At 50.1% G+C, this 18528-nt stretch overlaps 1 protein-coding gene across 1 annotated transcript; it reads right to left on the bottom strand.

Annotated features, from left to right (window-relative positions):
• Positions 1–8606: 8606 nt before the first annotated feature.
• Positions 8607–18459, bottom strand: LOC144676159 (C-type lectin domain family 17, member A-like). The gene is made up of 8 exons (XM_078536655.1): positions 18393–18459; positions 17349–17420; positions 16467–16553; positions 13620–13739; positions 12756–12905; positions 12253–12395; positions 9699–9793; positions 8607–8781 (listed from the first exon to the last, which is right to left on the bottom strand). Exons 1-8 carry the CDS (start codon positions 18457–18459, stop codon positions 8607–8609), a joined length of 909 nt encoding a protein of 302 aa, XP_078392781.1.
• Positions 18460–18528: the final 69 nt, after the last annotated feature.

Genomic DNA, 18528 nt, shown 5'->3' with positions numbered 1-18528 from the left:
GAGGGTAGCTCATGTTGTTCCGTTGTTAAAAAAGGCCCCAAAAGTAAACCAGGTAATTACAGGCCAGTGAGCCTGACGTCAGTAGTAGGTAAATTATTGGAAGGTGTTCTGAGAGATCGGATATATAATTATTTGGACGGCCAAGGGCTGGTTAAGGATAGTCAGCATGGCCTTGTGCGTGGTAGGTCGTGTTTAACGAGCCTTGTAGAGTTTTTTGAGGAGGTTACCAAGAAAGTAGATGAAGGAAAGGCTGTGAATGTTGTCTACATGGACTTTAGTAAGGCCTTTGACAAGGTCCCACATGGGAGGTTAGTTCAGAAGGTTCAGACACTTGGTATCCATGGAGAGGTTGTAAACTGGATTCGAAATTGGCTGTGTGGGAGAAGACAGAGAGTGGTAGTGGATGATTGCTTCTCAGACTGGAGGTCTGTGACTAGCGGTGTGCCTCAGGGCTCTGTACTGGGACCATTGTTGTTTGTTGTCTATATCAATGATTTGGATGATAATGTGGTGAATTGGATCAGCAAGTTTGCTGATGACGCTAAGATTGGAGGCGTTGTGGACAGCGAGGAAGGCTTTCAAAGCTTGCAGAGAGATCTGGATCAACTGGAAAAATGGGCCAGAAAATGGCAGATGGAATTTAATGCGGAAAAGTGTGAGGTGTTACATTTTGTAAGGTCAAACCAAGGTAGGACATACACAGTAAATGGTAGGGCACTGAGGAGTGCGGAGGAACAAAGGGATCTGGGAGTTCAGATACATAATTCCCTGAAAGTGGCATCACAGGTAGACAAGGTTGTAAAGAAAGCTTTTGGCATACTGGCCTTCATAAATCAAAGTATTGAGTATAGGAGTTGGGATGTTATGGTGAGGTTGTATAAGACATTGGTGAGGCCAACTTTGGAGTATTGTGCACAGTTCTGGTCGCCTAACTACAGGAAGGATATCAGTAAGATTGAGAGAGTGCAGAGAAGATTTACTAGGATGTTGCCGGGTCTTAAAGAGTTGAGTTACAGGGAAAGATTAAACAGGTTAGGACTTTATTCCTTGGAGCGTAGAAGAATGAGGGGAGATTTGATAGAAGTTTACAAAATTGTGAGGGGTATAGACAGAGTAAATGCGAGTAGGCTCTTTCCACTTAGATTAGGAGAGATAAACACGAGAGGACATGGCTTTAGGGTGAAAGGGGAAAGGTTTAGGGGGAACTTCTTCACTCAGAGAGTGGTGAGAGTGTGGAACGAGCTACCATCTGATGTGGTAAATGCGGACTTCCTCTTAAGTTTTAAGAATAAATTAGATAGATACATGGATGGGAGACGTCTGGAGGGCTATGGACTAGGTGCAGGTCAATGGGACTAGCGGAATAATATTTCGGCACAGACTAGAAGGGCCGAATGCCCTGTTTTCTGTGATGTAGTGTTCTATAGTTCAATGGTTCGATGTGAGGGAGCTGGATTAACATCAGTAGAGATACAATCAGTCACACAGGGCACTAGGGGAGAGGGGTTACTGAGTGAGATTGTGAGGGAGCTGGATTAACATCAGTAGAGATACAGTCAGTAACAAAGGGCGCTGGGATAGTGGTGTTGCTGAGTGGCTGAGTGACTGTGTGAGGGAGCTGGATTGACATCCATAGAGATACAGTCAGTAACACAGCGAGCTGGGTGGAGAGGCTTTACTGAGTGACAGTGTGAGGGAGCTGGATTAACTTCAGCAGAGATACAGTCAGTAATACAGGGTGCTGGGGTAAAGAGGGTATTGAGTGAGAGTGTGAGGGAGCTGGATTGACATCAGTTGAGATACAGTCAGTAAGACAGGGTGCTGGGGATGAGGGGTTACTGAGGGACAGTGTGAGGGAGCAGGATTAACATCAGTAGAGATACAGTCAGTAACACAGGGAGCTGGAGGGAGAGGGGTTACTGGGTGAAAGTGTGAGGGAGCTGGATTAACATCAGTAGAGATACAGTCAGTAACACAGGGCGCTGGGGGGAGAGGGGTTAATGAGTGACAGTGTGAGGGAGCTGGATTAACATCAGTAGAGATACAGTCAGTAACACAGGGCGCTGGGGGGAGAGGGGTTAATGAGTGACAGTGTGAGGGAGCTGGATTAACATCAGTATAGATACAGTCAGTAACACAGGGCGCTGGGGGGAGAGGGGTTAATGAGTGACAGTGTGAGGGAGATGGATTAACTCCAGCAGAGGCACAGTCAGTAAAACAGGGTGCGGGGGGAGAGGGGTTACTGAGTGACAGTGTGAGGGAGCTGGATTAGCATCAGTAGAGATACAGTCAGTAACACAGGGCGCTGGGGCAGATGGGTTACTGGAGTGACAGTGTGTGGGAGCTGGATTAACATTAGAAGAGATACAGTCATTAATACAAAGTTCTGGGGGCGAAGGTTTACTGAATGACAATGTGAGGGAGCTGGATTAACATCAGCAGAGATACAGTCAGTAACACAGGGCGCTGGGGGGAGAGAGGGGTTACTGAGTGACAGTGTGAGGGATCTGAATTAACATCAGTAGAGATACAGTCAGTAACACAGGGCGCTGGGAGGAGAGGGGTTACTGAGTGACAGTGTGAGGGAGCTGGATTAACATTAGTAGAGATACAGTCAGTAACACCAGGCGCTGGTGGAGAGGGGTTACTGAGTGACAGTGTGAGGGAGCTAGATTAACATCAGTATAGATACAGTCAGTAACAAAGGGCGTTGGGGTAGTGGGGTTGCTGAGTGACAGTGTGAGAGAGGTAGTCAGTAACACAGGGCACTGTGGAGACAGGGGTTACTGAGTGACAATGCGAGGGAGCTGGATTAACATCAGTAGAGATACAGTCAGTAACACAGGGTGCTGGGGTGTAGAGGGGTTGCTGAGTGAGTGTGTGAGGGAGCTGGATTAACATCAGTAGAGATACAGTCAGTAACACAGGGCGCTGGGGGGAGAGAGGGGTTACTGAGTGAGTGTGTGAGGGAGCTGGATTAACATCAGTAGAGATACAGTCAGTAACACAGGGCGCTGGGGGGAGAGAGGGGTTACTGAGTGAGTGTGTGAGCGAGCTGGATTAACATCAGTAGAGATACAGTCAGTAACACAGGCCGCTGGGGGGAGAGAGGGGTTACTGAGTGAGTGTGTGAGGGAGCTGGATTAACATCAGTAGAGATACAGTCAGTAACTTGGTAACCCATCCCCGCTCTTTAAGAGTGGTAAAGCCTCATTAGAATCAGGCCCCATCCTCCCCGGCACTGGGATCACAACCACCTCAACGTGAAGGGTAAACCAGGTCTGAACTTTCTAAACACTCACATCCAAAATATAAAGATATAAACTGCTCCAAACACCTCGAAAAACTGGGGTTCTCCTCACCCCCTCCCCCCAAACTGTGGGACTCCTCACCCCCTCCCCCCAAACTGTGGGACTCCTCATCCCCTCCCCACAAACTGTGGGACACCTCACCCCCTCCCCCCCACAAACTGTGGGACACCTCACCCCCTCCCCACAAACTGTGGGACTCCTCACCCCCTCCCCACAAACTGTGGGACACCTCACCCCCTCCCCCCCCAAACTGTGGGACTCCTCACCCCCTCCCCCCACCCCGCAAACTGTGGGACTACTCACCCCCTCCCCCCCCCCAAACTGTGGGACTCCTCGCCCCCTCCCCACAAACTGTGGGACTCCTCACCCCCTCCCCACAAACTGTGGGACACCTCACCCCCTCCCCCCCCAAACTGTGGGACTCCTCACCCCCTCCCCCCACCCCCCAAACTGTGGGACTCCTCACCCCCTCCCCCCACCCCCCAAACTGTGGGACTCCTCGCCCCCTCCCCCGCCAAACTGTGGGACTCCTCACCCGCTCCCCCCACACAAACTGTGGGACTCCTCAACCCCTCCCCCCCTTCCAAACTGTGGGACTCCTCACCCCCCCCCCCCAAACTGTGGGACCCCTCACCCCCTCCCCCCCCCCAAACTGTGGGACCCCTCCCTCTTCTCCCCCCAAACTGTGGGACCCCTCCCCTGAGGAGGGAGTGACTGGCCCGCTCTCTCGCTCCCGCTCTCTCGGAGATCTGCTCTCTCTCTCACTTTTACGACGGTGATGACCTGTTCTTCTCGAGTCACTGACCACTGGACCGGAGCCTCCAGAGGAGGAACTGCAGGCAAACGCTTCACTGGGCAAATAGTGAGGCAGTGGCACTCAGTCCCTCACTCTCTCACTCCCTCTGAATGCCTGGGAGAGGCTGGACATGTCACGGTGCTGTTCTGCTCTCCTACCAGCAAGGGAACGGGTCGGGCACTGCAGCAGACGGGAAAAGATGAATGGTTGTGAGGTGTTGCGTGTTGTGGGGCGGGCGAGGGGGTGGGGGGTGGGGGGTGGTGGGTGGAGGTGGGCAGGACAGTGGGAGTGACGGCCTGGGGTCTTTCTACAAGCCTGGAGTATTCATCAGATGAAGAGTCATAAGGACTCGAAACGTTACCTGTCTTCCTCTCCGCAGATGCTGTCAGACCTGCTGAGTTTTTCCAGCTATTTTTAGTTTTGTTTCAGATTTCCAGCGTCCGCAGTGTTTTGCTTTTATCCTGGTCAATCCCCTCTGCACTCTCTCCGGTGCAGTCACTTCCTTCCTATAATGCGGATTCCTGAACTGCACGTAATACTCGAGCTGTGGCCTAACCAGCGTTTTATACAGTTCCAGCATAACCTCCCTGCTCTTATATTCTGTGCCTCGGCTAATAAAAGCAAGTATCCCATTTGCCTTCTTAACCACCTTATCTACCTGTCCCGCTAACTTAAGGAACTGGTGGACATGCACACCAAGGTCCCTCTGATCCTCAGTACTTCCCATTCATCATGTATTCCCTCACACTTATCCGGGTTAATTCCATTAGCCACTGATCAGCCAATCTGACATCAGCCCATCTCTCTCCTCCTGAAATCTAAGGCTATCCTCCTCACTATTTACCACCCCACCAATTTTCGTGTCATCCGCGAACTTACTGACCAGCCCTCCTACATTCAAGTCTAACTCGTTTATATATGCCACAAACATCAAGGGACCCAACACCGATCCCTGTGGAACCCCACTGGACACAGGCATCCAGTCACAAAAACCCCCCTCGACCTTCACCCTCTGCTTCCTGCCACTCAGCCAATTCTGGATCCAATTTGCTAAATTGCCTTGGATCCCATGGGCTTTTACCTTCGTTATCAGTCTCCCACGCGGGACCTTATCAAAAGCCTTGCTGAAGCCCAAGTAGACTATGTCAAATGCATTGCCCTCATCTACATACCTGGTCACCTCTTCGAAAAATTCAATCAAATTGGTCAGACATGACCTCCCCTTAACAAAACCACACTGACTCTCCTTGATTTAATCCCTGCCTCTCCAAGTGTAGATTAATTCTGTCCCTCAGAATTGCTTCCAATAGTTTCCCCACCACTGAGGTTAGACTGACTGGCCTGTAGTTGCCTGGTTTATCCCTTCCTCACTTCTTCAATAACGGTACCACATTGGCTGTCCTCCAGTCCTCTGGCACCTCTCCTGTGGCCAGAGAGGTAATGAAAATTATTGCCAGTGCCCCTGCTATCTCCTCCCTTGCCTCACTCAACAGCCTGGGATACATTTCATCCGGGCCTGGAGATTTATCTACTTTTAAGCCTGCCAGACCACTTAGAACCTCTTCCCTTTCTATGCTCATTTCTTTCATTATATCACAGTCCTTCTGCCTGATTTCCATACCCACATCGTCCCTCTCACTTGTGAACACCGACACAAAGTATTCATTTAGAACCATACCTACGTCTTCCGGCTCCACACTCAAATTACCACTATGGTCCTTAATGGGCCCTACTCTTTCCCTAGTTATCCTCTTACTCTTGATGTACTTGTCAAATAACTTTGGATTTTCCTTTATTTTACCTGCCAATGTTTTTCATGCCCTCTTTTTGTTCTAATTTCCTTTTTAAGTTTCCCCCCTACACATTCTATACTCCTCTCGGGTTTCCGCTGTTTTGAGCCCTTAGTATCTGCCATAAGCCTCCCTTTTTCTCTTTATCCAATCCTGTATATCCCTCGACATCCAGGGTTCCCTGGATTTGTTGGTCCCACCCTTTGCCTTTACAGGATTATGTTGGCCCTCTACTCTCACTATTTGCTTCTTGAATGAGTCCCACTGATCTGATGCAGATTTACCTGAAAGTAGCTGCTCCCAGTCCACTCTGGCCAAATCATATTTGACCTTATTAAAATCGGCCTTCCCCCAATTTGGAACTCTGATTTCTCGCCCATCCTTGTCCTTTTCCATAACAACCTGGAATCAAATAGAGTTATGATCACTATCTGCAAAATGCTCCCCCACTGATACCTCTACCAATTGCATTTGTTGGAGTTGTTCAATGTTGAGGTTGTTGTTGAACTTGTTGGTGTTTCTCAACGTTGGTGTTGTTGTTGAATTTGTTGTTTTTAAATGTTGAGGTTGTTGTTGAGGTTGTTGGTGTTTTTTAATGTTGAGGTTGTTGTTGAATTTGTTGGTGTTTCTCAATATTGAGGTTGTTGTTGAGGTTGTTGGTGTTTTTCATTGTTGAGGTTGTTGGTGTTTCTCAATGTTGAGGTTGTTGTTGAATTTGTTGGTGTTTCTCAATGTTGAGGTTGTTGTTGAACTTGTTGGTGTTTTTCAATGTTGAGATTGTTGAATTTGTTGGTGTTTCTCAATGTTGAGGCTGTTGTTGAGGTTGTTGGTGTTTTTCAATGTTGAGGTTGTTGTTGAATTTGTTGTTTTTTAATGTTGAGGTTGTTGTTGAATTTGTTGGTGTTTTTCAATGTTGAGGTTGTTGTTGAATTTGTTGGTGTTTGTCAATGTTGAGGTTGTTAGTGTTTTTTCAATGTTGAGGTTGTTGTTGAATTTGTTGGTGTTTTTCAATGTTGAGGTTGTTGTTGAATTTGGTGGTGTTTTTCAATGTGTCACATGGACAAACGCGGGTGAATTAAGGAAAGCCAGCATGGACTTGTTCAGGGAAAATCCTGCTTAACGAACTTGCTGGAGTTTTATTGATAAGGGAACAGAGAGGGTTGATGAGGGTACCGTTGTGGATGTGCTGTACATAGACTTCCAGAAGGCATTCGATACAGTGCCACACAACAGGCTTGTCAGAAATGTTATAGCTCACGGGATGAAAGGAATAGCAGCAACGTGGATAGAGAAGGAGAAACAGCTCCGTAGGGGGAAGGAGCGAGGATGAGAGGGACACAGAATTCAGTTAATCTGTGAAAGAAGCAGTTGTGTTTTCCTGCTCGTTGTGGTCACTTCCTAGTTAAATATCAGGACACCGAACACACCTAAGGGATTGGTTAAAGCAAAAGTACATAGGTTGGTGTATGAAGGAATTGAGAAGTTGGGAGCAGTATTACAAAGTTGGAGATCTTGTACACATGTCTGAGTTGGTAGGTTCCTCAGAACGAACTGTTCCGGACAGGAGAGAGACAGGAAAACTGTACTTCTGTCTCTCACCAGCTGTCCGAACGCAGAAGGTGTTTTGAATTCTTTGTGAAGTATGTTGTGGTGTGTTTTCCCAAACCCTCAGTGTGTCTGATCCACTTTACTAATCACTCACAACAAACTCACATTATGATCAACTCGGGTTAGTTTATTTACATTTAAAACCCGGGGCAGGAATGTTCACAAAGTCACACACTCACTCACACTCACACACCCAATCGCACACACTCTCACTCACACACACTCACACAACACAGACACACACTCACACACACAAACACACAAAAACACCATACACACACACAAACACACACACAAGCACACACACCCACACTCTCACACAACCACACACTCACACTCATACACACTCACACACACTCACTCACACTCAAATCCGCACACTCACACGCGAACACACACAGATACTCACTCTCACAAACACACAGCCACACAGACGCACACGCACACATACAGACACACACACACACACAAACACACACACACACACACACACACAGAGTAATGGAGGGTAGAAAAAGGAAACATTTACAACTATGGATAGTAACAGTACAAGAACCACGGAGATTAAATGAGTTCACATGATTTCCAGAGTCTGAGAAGAAAAAGTCCAAAGGCTATTTCCGATGTGACCGAGTTCAATTCCAAGTCCAGTGGGAGCTTACTGCACGCAAATTGAATGCCTCGTTTCTGACATGACAACTATGAAAACACTGTAAAGAGTTACTTCATTGGCTGCCAAAGCATGTTGGGGATCTCCTGAGTTAGTGAAAGGTGCTAGAGAAATGCAGGACTTCTGTTCTGTTGCATTTTGTCAGATTCCTGCCTGGATTTATAATGGGGTTTTACAATGTCAACCGTCACACTGTCATTCCCACCTCCCATCACTGGTGGCGCTGCAGGAAGCTCCTCCTGGGGGAGATGGGGAACAAGATGAACTTTCACCTTTCAGACGTGGCCTCGGGCAGCCGGGGATTGTGGGGAAGGGAGGAGGGGCTGGGGATTGTGGTAGAGGGAGGAGGGGCTGGGGATTGTGGGGGAGGGAGGATGGGCTGGGGATCTTTGGACAATCCTGACACTCTCGTTCTGTGTCCCAGTCTCTCTTCAGGAACAATATTTCTCAATATCAGCTGCCTCGACGCAGGGCAGTGCCCTTTCCTCACAGATGAAACGGAAGTGATTGGAACAACTGACATCATTCCAGCTGGCACTTCTGATAACGGCGCAGTTTTCATTACCATACCAATTATTCGGTTCACCCTGATCCCATCGAGTAAAACTGGGAATTGGGGAAATAAAAAATACAGATAAAAATCTGACACCTTCTTGCACAGAATCAACAAGATTCCTACAGCCTGGTACATATCCCAAACTAATCCCATTGCCCCGCTCTCTCCCCATAGCCCTGTACAAATCCCAAACTAATCCCACTGCCCAGCTCTCTCCCCATAGCCCTGTACAAATCCCAAACTAATCCCACTGTCCCGCTCTCTCCCCATAGCCCTGTACAAATCACAAACTAATCCCACTGCCCCGCTCTCCCCATAGCCCTGTATCAATCCCAAACTAATCCCACTGTCCCGCACTCTCCCCATAGCCCTGTACAAATCCCAAACTAATCCCACTGACCCGCTCTCTCCCCATAGCCCTGTACAAATCACAAACTAATCCCACTGCCCCGCTCTCTCCCCATAGCCCTGTATCAATCCCAAACTAATCCCACTGTCCCGCACTCTCCCCATAGCCCTGTACAAATCCCAAACTAATCCCACTGCCCCGCTCTCTCCCCATAGCCCTGTATCAATCACAAACTAATCCCACTGTCCCGCTCTCCCCATAGCCCTGTATCAATCACAAACTAATCCCACTGTCCCGCTCTCCCCATAGCCCTGTACAAATCCCAAAATAATCCCACTGTCCCGCTCTCTCCCCATAGCCCTGTATCAATCCCAAACTAATCCCACTGCCCCGCTCTCCCCATAGCCCTGTAACAATCCCAAACTAATCCCACTGTCCCACTCTCTCCCCATAGCCCTGTATCAATCCCAAACTAATCCCACTGTCCCGCTCTCTCCCCATAGCCCTGTATCAATCCCAAACTAATCCCACTGTCTCGCTCTCTCCCCATAGCCCTGTATCAATCCCAAACTAATCACCCTGTCCCGCTCTCTCTCTCCATGCGATGCTGGGACTCACCTCACTGGGGTCCCATCCACCCATTTCCAGTGTCTTTCACTCTCTCGATTTGTTAGTCCGATCCAGTAAGTCCCACGATTATTCTTGATAGATTTCTTTATGAAATTCTGCAACAGATGTAATGATTTGGTGTCACCAGTTAGTATTACTGCCTTAATTCACACACACAATCACTCATATACTCACACAGACACACATACACCCACACACATGCCCTCACACGGACAGACACACTCTCTCACACACACGCACAACTGATACACAAAATTCCCCAAACCCTTTCTGAGGAAATTCTCCCTCATTCCCTCTGATTAAATATCAGGAAGACTGAAGCTATTGTTTTCCGTCTCTGTTCCAAACTCCATTCCCGAGTTACCGACTCCATCCTGCGAACTCTCTGAGTCTGAACCAGACTGTTCACAACCCTGGGGTTGTGTTTAACCTGGAGATGGGATTCCCACCTCATATCCACATCGTCACCAAGACGGCCTCTTCCCAACTCCGTAACATCGCCCAGAACCACCCCGGTCGCAGCTCATCGACTGCTGGAACCCTCGTTCATGTAGTGTAGAGGGAGCTTTACTCTGTATCTAACCCCGTGCTGTACCTGTCCTGTGAGTGTTTGATGGGGACAGTGTAGACGGAGCTTTACTCTGTATCTAACCCCGTGCTGTACCTGTCCTGGGATTGTTTGATGGGGACAGTGTAGACGGAGCTTTACTCTGTATCTAACCCCGTGCTGTACCTGTCCTGGGATTGTTTGATGGGGACGGTGTAGAGGGAGCTTTACTCTGTATCTAACCCCGTGCTGTACCTGTCCTGGGATTGTTTGATGGGGACAGTGTAGAGGGAGCTTTACTCTGTATCTAACCCTGTGCTGTACCTGTCCTGGGAGTGTTTGATGGGGACAGTGCAGTGGGTGCTTTACTCTGTATCTAACCCCGTGCTGTACCTGTCCTGGGAGTGTTTGATGGGGACAGTGTAGAGGGAGTTTTACTCTGTATCTAACCCCGTGTTGTACCTGCCCTGGGATTGTTTGATGGGGACGGTGTAGAGGGAGCTTTACTCTCTATCTCACACCAAACTGTACCTGTCCTGGCAATGTTTGATGGGGACGGTGTAGAGGGAGCATTACTCTGTATCTCACCCCGTGCTGTACCTGTCCTTGGAGTGTTTGATGGGGACGATGTATAGGGAGCTTTACTCTGTATCTAACCTCGTGCTGTATCTGTTCTGGGAGTGTTTGATGGGGACGGAGTAGAGGGAGATTTACTCTGTATCTAACCTCATGCTGTACCTGTCCTGGGATTATTTGATGGGGACGGTGTAGAGGGAGCTTTACTCTCTATCTCACACCATGCTGTACCTCTCCTGGCAATGTTTGATGGGGACGGTGTAGAGTGATCTTTACTCTGTATCTAACCCCGTGCTGTACCTGTCCTGGGATTGTTTAATGGGGACTGTGTAGAGGGAGCTTTACTCTGTATCTAAACCCGTGCTGTACCCGTCCTGGGACTGTTTGATGGGGACAGTGTAGATGGAGCTTTACTCTCTATCTCACCCCGTGCTGTACCTGTCCTGGGAGTGTTTGATGTGGACATTGCAAAGGGAGCTTTACTCTGTATCTAACCTCGTGCTGTACCTGTCCTGGGAGTGTTTGATGGGGACGGTGTAGAGGGAGCATAACTCTGTATCTAACCCCGTGCTGTACCTGTCCTGGGAGTGTTTGATGTGGACAGTGCAGAGGGAGCTTTACTCTGTATCTAACCTCGTGCTGTACCTGTCCTGGGAGTGTTTGATGGGGACAGTGTAGAGGGAGCTTTACTCTGTATCTAACCCCGTGCTGTACCTGTCCTGGGAGTGTTTGATGGGGACGGTGTAGAGGGAGCTTTACTCTGTATCTAACCCCGTGCTGTACCTGTCCTGGGAGTGTTTGATGGGGACGGTGTAGAGGGAGCTTTACTCTGTATCAAATCTCGTGCTTTAACTGTCCTGGGAGTGTTTGATGTGGCCATTGCAAAGGGAGCTTTACTCTGTATCTAACCTCGTGCTGTACCTGTCCTGGGAGTGTTTGATGGGGACGGTGTAGAGGGAGCATAACTCTGTATCTAACCCCGTGCTGTACCTGTCCTGGGAGTGTTTGATGTGGACAGTGCAGAGGGAGCTTTACTCTGTATCTAACCTCGTGCTGTACCTGTCCTGGGAGTGTTTGATGGGGACAGTGTAGAGGGAGCTTTACTCTGTATCTAACCCCGTGCTGTACCTGTCCTGGGAGTGTTTGATGGGGACGGTGTAGAGGGAGCTTTACTCTGTATCTAACCCCGTGCTGTACCTGTCCTGGGAGTGTTTGATGGGGACGGTGTAGAGGGAGCTTTACTCTGTATCAAATCTCGTGCTTTAACTGTCCTGGGAGTGTTTGATGTGGCCATTGCAAAGGGAGCTTTACTCTGTGTCTAACCCCGTGCTGTTCCTGTCCTGGGAGTGTTTGATGGGGACGGTGCAGAGGGATATTTTCTCTCTATCTCATTCTGACAGATGCGTCTGTTATTCTCACCTGTTCCTGTTCTGTATTTATGATGATGAGGTGTGAATTTTGGGATTCACATTGTCGTTTTGCCGAGTCCCAGTTTCCACCTTCCGTTGAGAATCTATAGCAATGAAGATTATGATCGTTCCAGCCGCTCGGGCAGAGAGACTCTGCAAAATTATAGAGACTTAATTCAGAGAAATGTATTGAAACATTAGGATCAAGAGGAGGCCATTCAGCCCCTCTCGAGACTGTTGCACAGGAACAGGAGGAGGCCATTCAGCCCCTCTCGAGCCTGTTGCACAGGAACATGAGGAGACCAGTCAGCCCCTCTCGAGTATTTTACACCATTCTATTGAATCTGCTCTGTACCTTAACTCCGAGAGGCAGAGGCCGGGATAGTGCGGCCTTCCCCCGCTTGGAGATTGAGGCCTTGACTGAAGGATGGGGAAGGTGGGGGTGACCCCAATGGGACAGAGCGTGGGATGTTGCAGGAGGGGGCAGGAGTACGGCCGGCAGCTCCCACTCACCTGAACAGATTCGGAGCATTGGGCAGAGCGATCGCGCCGTCTCGGACAATTTCTGGAACTTTCCATCCAGCTCTGTCAGGTTCCGCAGGGCAATGGCCAAGGTCCGGTTCAGGGGGTTAGCAGCATCGTGCTCCTTGTTCATCTGTAGAACTGAGAGACAGAGTCAGAGTGAGTGATAGTGTGGGTTATATCAGAGTGTTACAGTGAGGGGTGTGGGATATATCAGAGTGTTACAGTGAGGGATGTGGGTTATATCAGAGTGTTACAGTGAGGGGTGTGGGATATATCAGAGTGTTACAGTGAGGGGTGTGGGATATATCAGAGTGTTACAGTGAGGGGTGTGGGATGTATCAGAGTGTTACAGTGAGGGGTGTGGGATGTATCAGAGTGTTACAGTGAGGGGTGTGGGATGTATCAGGGTGTTACAGAGAGGGGTGTGGGATATATCAGCGTGTTACAGTGAGGGGTGTGGGAAATATCAGGGTGTTACAGTGAGGGGCGTGGGATATATCAGAGTGTTACAGTGAGGGGTGTGGGATATATCAGCGTGTTACAGTGAAGGGTGTGGGATATATCAGCGTGTTACAGTGAAGGGTGTGGGGTGTATCAGAATGTTACAGTGAGGGGTGTGGGATGTATCAGAGTGTTACAGTGAGGGGTGTGGGATATATCAGGGTGTTACAGTGAGGGGTGTGGGATGTATCAGGGTCTTACAGTGAGGGGTGTGGGATGTATCAGAGTGTTACAGTGAGGGGTGTGGGATGTATCAGAGTGTTACAGTGAAGCGTGTGGGATGTACCAGAGTGTTACAGTGAGGGGTGTGGGATATATCAGGGTGTTACAGTGAGATGTTCCTCCCCGTACCTTGGACCGTGAGACCTGTAATAATTGCGAAGTTGCAGATTATGACAATGAGGCCGACCACGGTGAGACATCTCGATTTTTTTGATCTTTTTCCTCCAACTGTTTCCTGTCCAGCTTTACCTGGAATAGAGAAGTAAAGATTGACCCACGTTGAGAAGCCTGTGTTACTGCACGGAACAGACAATGGTGATGTATCTACCTCCCTTATCGAGAGAAACAACAACCACGTTACTCGTTTATATCCCTTGTTTCACATCCCAGCGCACGGTACAGGAGAGTTATCAAAGAGAATCGAACACCGAGTCACACAGGGAGATATTAGGGACAGGAAACCAAAAGCTCAGACACAGAGATCGGCACAAGGAGTATCTTACAGAGAGAGGGAGAGAGAGGCACAGAGAGGGAGAGAGAGGCACAGAGAGGGAGAGAGAGGCACAGAGAGGGAGAGAGAGGCACAGAGAGGGAGAGAGAGGCACAGAGAGGGAGAGAGAGGCACAGAGGGGGAGGGAGAGGCACAGAGGGGGAGGGAGAGGCACAGAGAGGGAGAGAGAGGCACAGAGAGGGAGAGAGAGGCACAGAGAGGGAGAGAGAGGCACAGAGAGGGAGAGAGAGGCACAGAGAGGGAGAGAGAGGCACAGAGGGGGAGAGAGAGGCACAGAGGGGGAGAGAGAGGCACAGAGGGGGAGAGAGAGGCACAGAGGGGGAGAGAGAGGCACAGAGGGGGAGAGAGAGGCACAGAGGGGGAGAGAGAGGCACAGAGGGGGAGAGAGAGGCACAGAGGGGGAGAGAGAGGCACAGAGGGGGAGAGAGTGGCACAGAGGGGGAGAGAGAGGCACAGAGGGGGAGAGAGAGGCACAGAGGGGGAGAGAGAGGCACAGAGGGGGAGAGAGAGGCACAGAGGGGGAGAGAGAGGCACAGAGGGGGAGAGAGAGGCACAGAGGGGGAGAGAGAGGCACAGAGGGGGAGAGAGAGGCACAGAGAGGGAGAGAGAGGCACAGAGAGGGAGAGAGAGGCACAGAGAGGGAGAGAGAGGCACAGAGAGGGAGAGAGAGGCACAGAGAGCGAGAGAGAGAGGCACAGAGAGCGAGAGAGAGAGGCACAGAGAGGGAGAGAGAGGCACAGAGAGGGAGAGAGAGGCACAGAGAGGGAGAGAGAGGCACAGAGAGATAGAGAGAGAGGCACAGAGAGAGAGAGAGAGAGAGGCACAGAGAGAGAGAGACAGAGAGAGAGAGACAGAGAGAGAGAGAGAGAGACAGAGAGAGAGTGAGAGAGAGACAGAGAGAGAGTGAGAGAGAGACAGAGTGAGAGAGAGACTGGAAGGGAAAGAGACAGAGGTGGACAGAATCAGGCAGAGAGGTTTTGGGAGGTAATTCCAGAGTTTAGGTCCCCAGGCACCTGAAGGCCTGGCCGCCAATGGCGGAGCGATGGGAATCGGGGAACGCTCGAGAGGCCGGGATTGGAGGAACGCAGAGATTTCGGAGGGTTGTAGGAGGTTACAGAGATAGGGAGGGTTCTGGGTCTGGTGGAGGTTACTGAGAAAGAGAGTATTGTAGGGACTGGATGAGGTTACAGAGATAGGGAGGGGTCTAGGGGCTGGAGGAGGTTACAGAGATAGAGAGCGTTGTAGGTGCTGGAGGAGGTTACAGAGATAGGGAGGGTTGTAGGGGCTGGAGGAGGTTACAAAGATAGGGCGGGGTCTAGGGGCTGGAGGAGGTTACAGAGATAGGGAGGGGTGTAGGGGCTAGAGGAGGTTACAGAGATAGGGCGGGGTCTAGGGGCTGGAGGAGGTTACAGAGATAGGGCGGGGTCTAGGGGCTGGAGGAGGTTACAGTGATAGGGAGGGGTATAGGGGCTGGAGGAGGTTAGGGAGATAGGGAGGGTTGTCGGGGGCTGGAGGAGGTTACAGAGATAGGGAGAGGTGTAGGGACTGGCAGAGGTTACAGTGATAGGGAGGGGTGTAGGGGCTGGAGGAGGTTACAGAGATAGGGAGGGTTGGAGGGGGTTACAGAGATAGGGAGGGGTGTAGGGGCTGGAGGAGGTTACAGAGATAGGGAGGGGTGTAGGGGCTGGAGGAGGTTACAGAGATAGGGAGTGTTGTAGAGTCTGGAGGAGGGTACAGGGATAGGGAGGGTTGGAGGGGGCCGGATGAGGGTACAGAGATAGGGAGGGCCAGAGGAGCTGTAGGAGGTGACAGAAAAAGGGATGGTAGCAGGGTCTGAAGGATTTTGCAGAGTTGGGAAGGGTTGTAGGGGCTGGAGGAGATTACAGTGATAGGGAGGGTTGTAGGGGCCGGAGGAGGTTACAGAGATAGGGAGGGTTGTAGGGGTTGCAGGAGGTTACAGAGATAGGGAGGGTTGTAGGGGCCGGAGGAGGTTACAGAGATAGGGAGGGTTGTAGGGGCCGGAGGAGGTTACAGAGATAGGGAGGGTTGTAGGGGCTGGAGGATGTTACAGAGATAGGGAGGGCTGTAGGGGTTGCAGGAGGTTACAGAGATAGGGAGGGGTGTAGGGGTTGCAGGAGGTTACAGAGATAGGGAGGGGTGTAGGGGTTGCAGGATGTTACAGAGATAGGGAGGGGTGTAGGGGCTGGAGGAGGTTACAGGGATAGGGAGGGTGTAGGGGCTGGAGGATGTTACAGAGATAGGGAGGGTTGTAGGGGCTGGAGGAGGTTCCTGAGATAGGGAGGGTTGTAGGGTTTGCAGGAGGTTACAGAGATAGGGAGGTTTGTCGGGGCAGGAGGAGGTTCCTGAGATAGGGAGGTGAATCCTCTCGCACTTCACCACGTCCCTCCCCTCGACTGCCCTGAACCATTGTGACCTCTGACCCCACACTCCCAAGGATGACTGACCTTTGCCCGGGGTCACCTCTGGGCCTTGGTTCTGCTGCGGACTCCGCGGAGTGAAGCTGACTTGGGCGTAACTTGGTTCCCGTTCACCTACGAGTGTCGGAGAGAGATGGAGAGAGGGAGTGAGAAGGGATGAAGAACGTGAGGATAGTTTGGTCAGTACGTGTGACGTAGGTGGGAAGCAGAGGACAACGACAGAGCAACAACACACACACTGACATGACACTCAGCTCTGGAGCACGCCAAGACGTAAACAGAACGTAGCCAGCATCTCAAATGCTTGACTAACAGTGGAGGGCAGTTGACACATAACTGCGACTTAGCAAAGACTTAACTCCCCCCTACACCAAGTGCAACACATAAGGAGCAGACATGGAAACCGAGGAGCAACAGGCAGGTAGATACGGTGTGATTGTCACGTGCCTGAGGTCCAACAGAAATGCTGATAAGATGCAACGGATGTGCGATGGATGTGCAAGCTATGAGTAATTGAAACTTAACACACATGCAAGTGACACCTTACAGAAGAACAACTGGAACTGCACTCATGCTTAACTGTGACTTAACTCTGATGCAACGGAAATGTAACTGAGATGTAACTGACAGGGAAGAGACGTGTCGCACAGTTGTGACAGACGGAGGGTATTCGATTTCCAAGCAGAGATTAGCAGAACCAGAACTAAGGTCTAACAGATACGTAACTAAGGTGTAACTGGCAGAAAGGAGATGGAACAGTTGAGATATTGACTCAGGTATAACTTAAGATAAAACTGAATAAAGGTCTACCTAATGCATCATGCACAACGCAATAGAGAAATGACTAAAGGCAAGCAGGTTTGACACAAATCATTATCTTACGACTGACATACGATATCCGTAACTAACCTGTTGTACGGACCTTAGTTGTCCCGGAGGCAGGAAGAAAGTTCAGCTCCGAGTACAAGATCTCCGGATCGTCTGGAAAACGGAAACAGAAACTATACAATGGATGAGAGTTAGATACAGAGTAAAGCTCCCTCTACACTGTCCCCATCAAACACTCCCAGGACAGGTACAGCACGGGGTTAGATACAGAGTAAAGCTCCCTCTACACCGTACCCATCAAACACTCCCAGGACAGGGACAGCACGGGGTTAGATACAGAGTAAAGCTCCCTCTTCACCGTCCCCATGAAACACTCCCAGGACAGGTACAGCACGGGGTTAGATACAGAGTAAAGCCCCCTCTACACCGTCCCCATCAAACACTCCCAGGACAGGTACAGCACGGGGTTAGATACAGAATAAAGCTCCCTCTACACCGTCCCCATCAAACACTCCCAGGACAGGTACAGCACGGGGTTAGATACAGAGTAAAGCTCCCTCTACACTGTCCCCATCAAACACTCCCAGGACAGGTACAGCACGGGGTTAGATACAGAGTAAAGCTCCCTCTACACTGTCCCCATCAAACACTCCCAGGACAGGTACAGCACGGGGTTAGATACAGAGTAAAGCTCCCTCTACACTGTCCCCATCAAACACTCCCAGGACAGGTACAGCACGGGGTTAGATACAGAGTAAAGCTCCCTCTACACCGTCCCCATCAAACATTCCCAGGACAGGTACAGCACGGGGTTAGATACACAGTAAAGCTCCCTCTACACCGTCCCCATCAAACACTCCCAGGACAGGTACAGCACGGGGTTAGATACAGAGTAAAGCTACCTCTACACTGTCTTTATCAAACACTCTATCTCACTTTCTATCTCTCTTTTTCTCTCTTTCTGTGTTTCTCTCACTCTCTATGCATCTGTCTCTCTCACTCTCGTTGTCTCTCTCTCTCTCTCTTGTCATTCTCTATCTTGTTCTTGCTCTATTTCTCTATATGCTTCCCCATATCCACCTCTCCCTCTCTGCCTCTCTCTCTCCATTGAACAGTTTAACCTACGTTCACTGGGCGCTGTCGTGTTGTTTTTGATGTGTCTTATGTTCATGTAGTCGGTGTCCTGCTCCATGGTTTGTGTCTGAGGGGGTGTCTCTCCTCCGTTCCTGTCCTGTCTGCTTCTCTCTCTCTCTCAGATTTA

Source organism: Cetorhinus maximus, unplaced genomic scaffold, assembly GCF_964194155.1.
Source record: "Cetorhinus maximus unplaced genomic scaffold, sCetMax3.hap1.1 HAP1_SCAFFOLD_1391, whole genome shotgun sequence".
Lineage (NCBI taxonomy): Eukaryota > Metazoa > Chordata > Chondrichthyes > Lamniformes > Cetorhinidae > Cetorhinus > Cetorhinus maximus.
Note: the sequence above shows the minus strand (reverse complement) of the source record. Positions and strands in the feature narration are given on the sequence as shown.

Excerpts from the sequence above, each read along its gene's own strand:
- LOC144676159 (XM_078536655.1), bottom strand. The coding sequence starts at position 18,459 with ATGGAGCAGGACACCGACTACATGAACATAAGACACATCAAAAACAAC. Across the intron at positions 16,554-17,348 it reads AACTAAGGTCCGTACAACAG|GTGAACGGGAACCAAGTTAC; the intron begins GTTAGTTACGGA and ends CGACACTCGTAG. Across the intron at positions 12,906-13,619 it reads TACAGGTCTCACGGTCCAAG|TTCTACAGATGAACAAGGAG; the intron begins GTACGGGGAGGA and ends TCTGTCTCTCAG.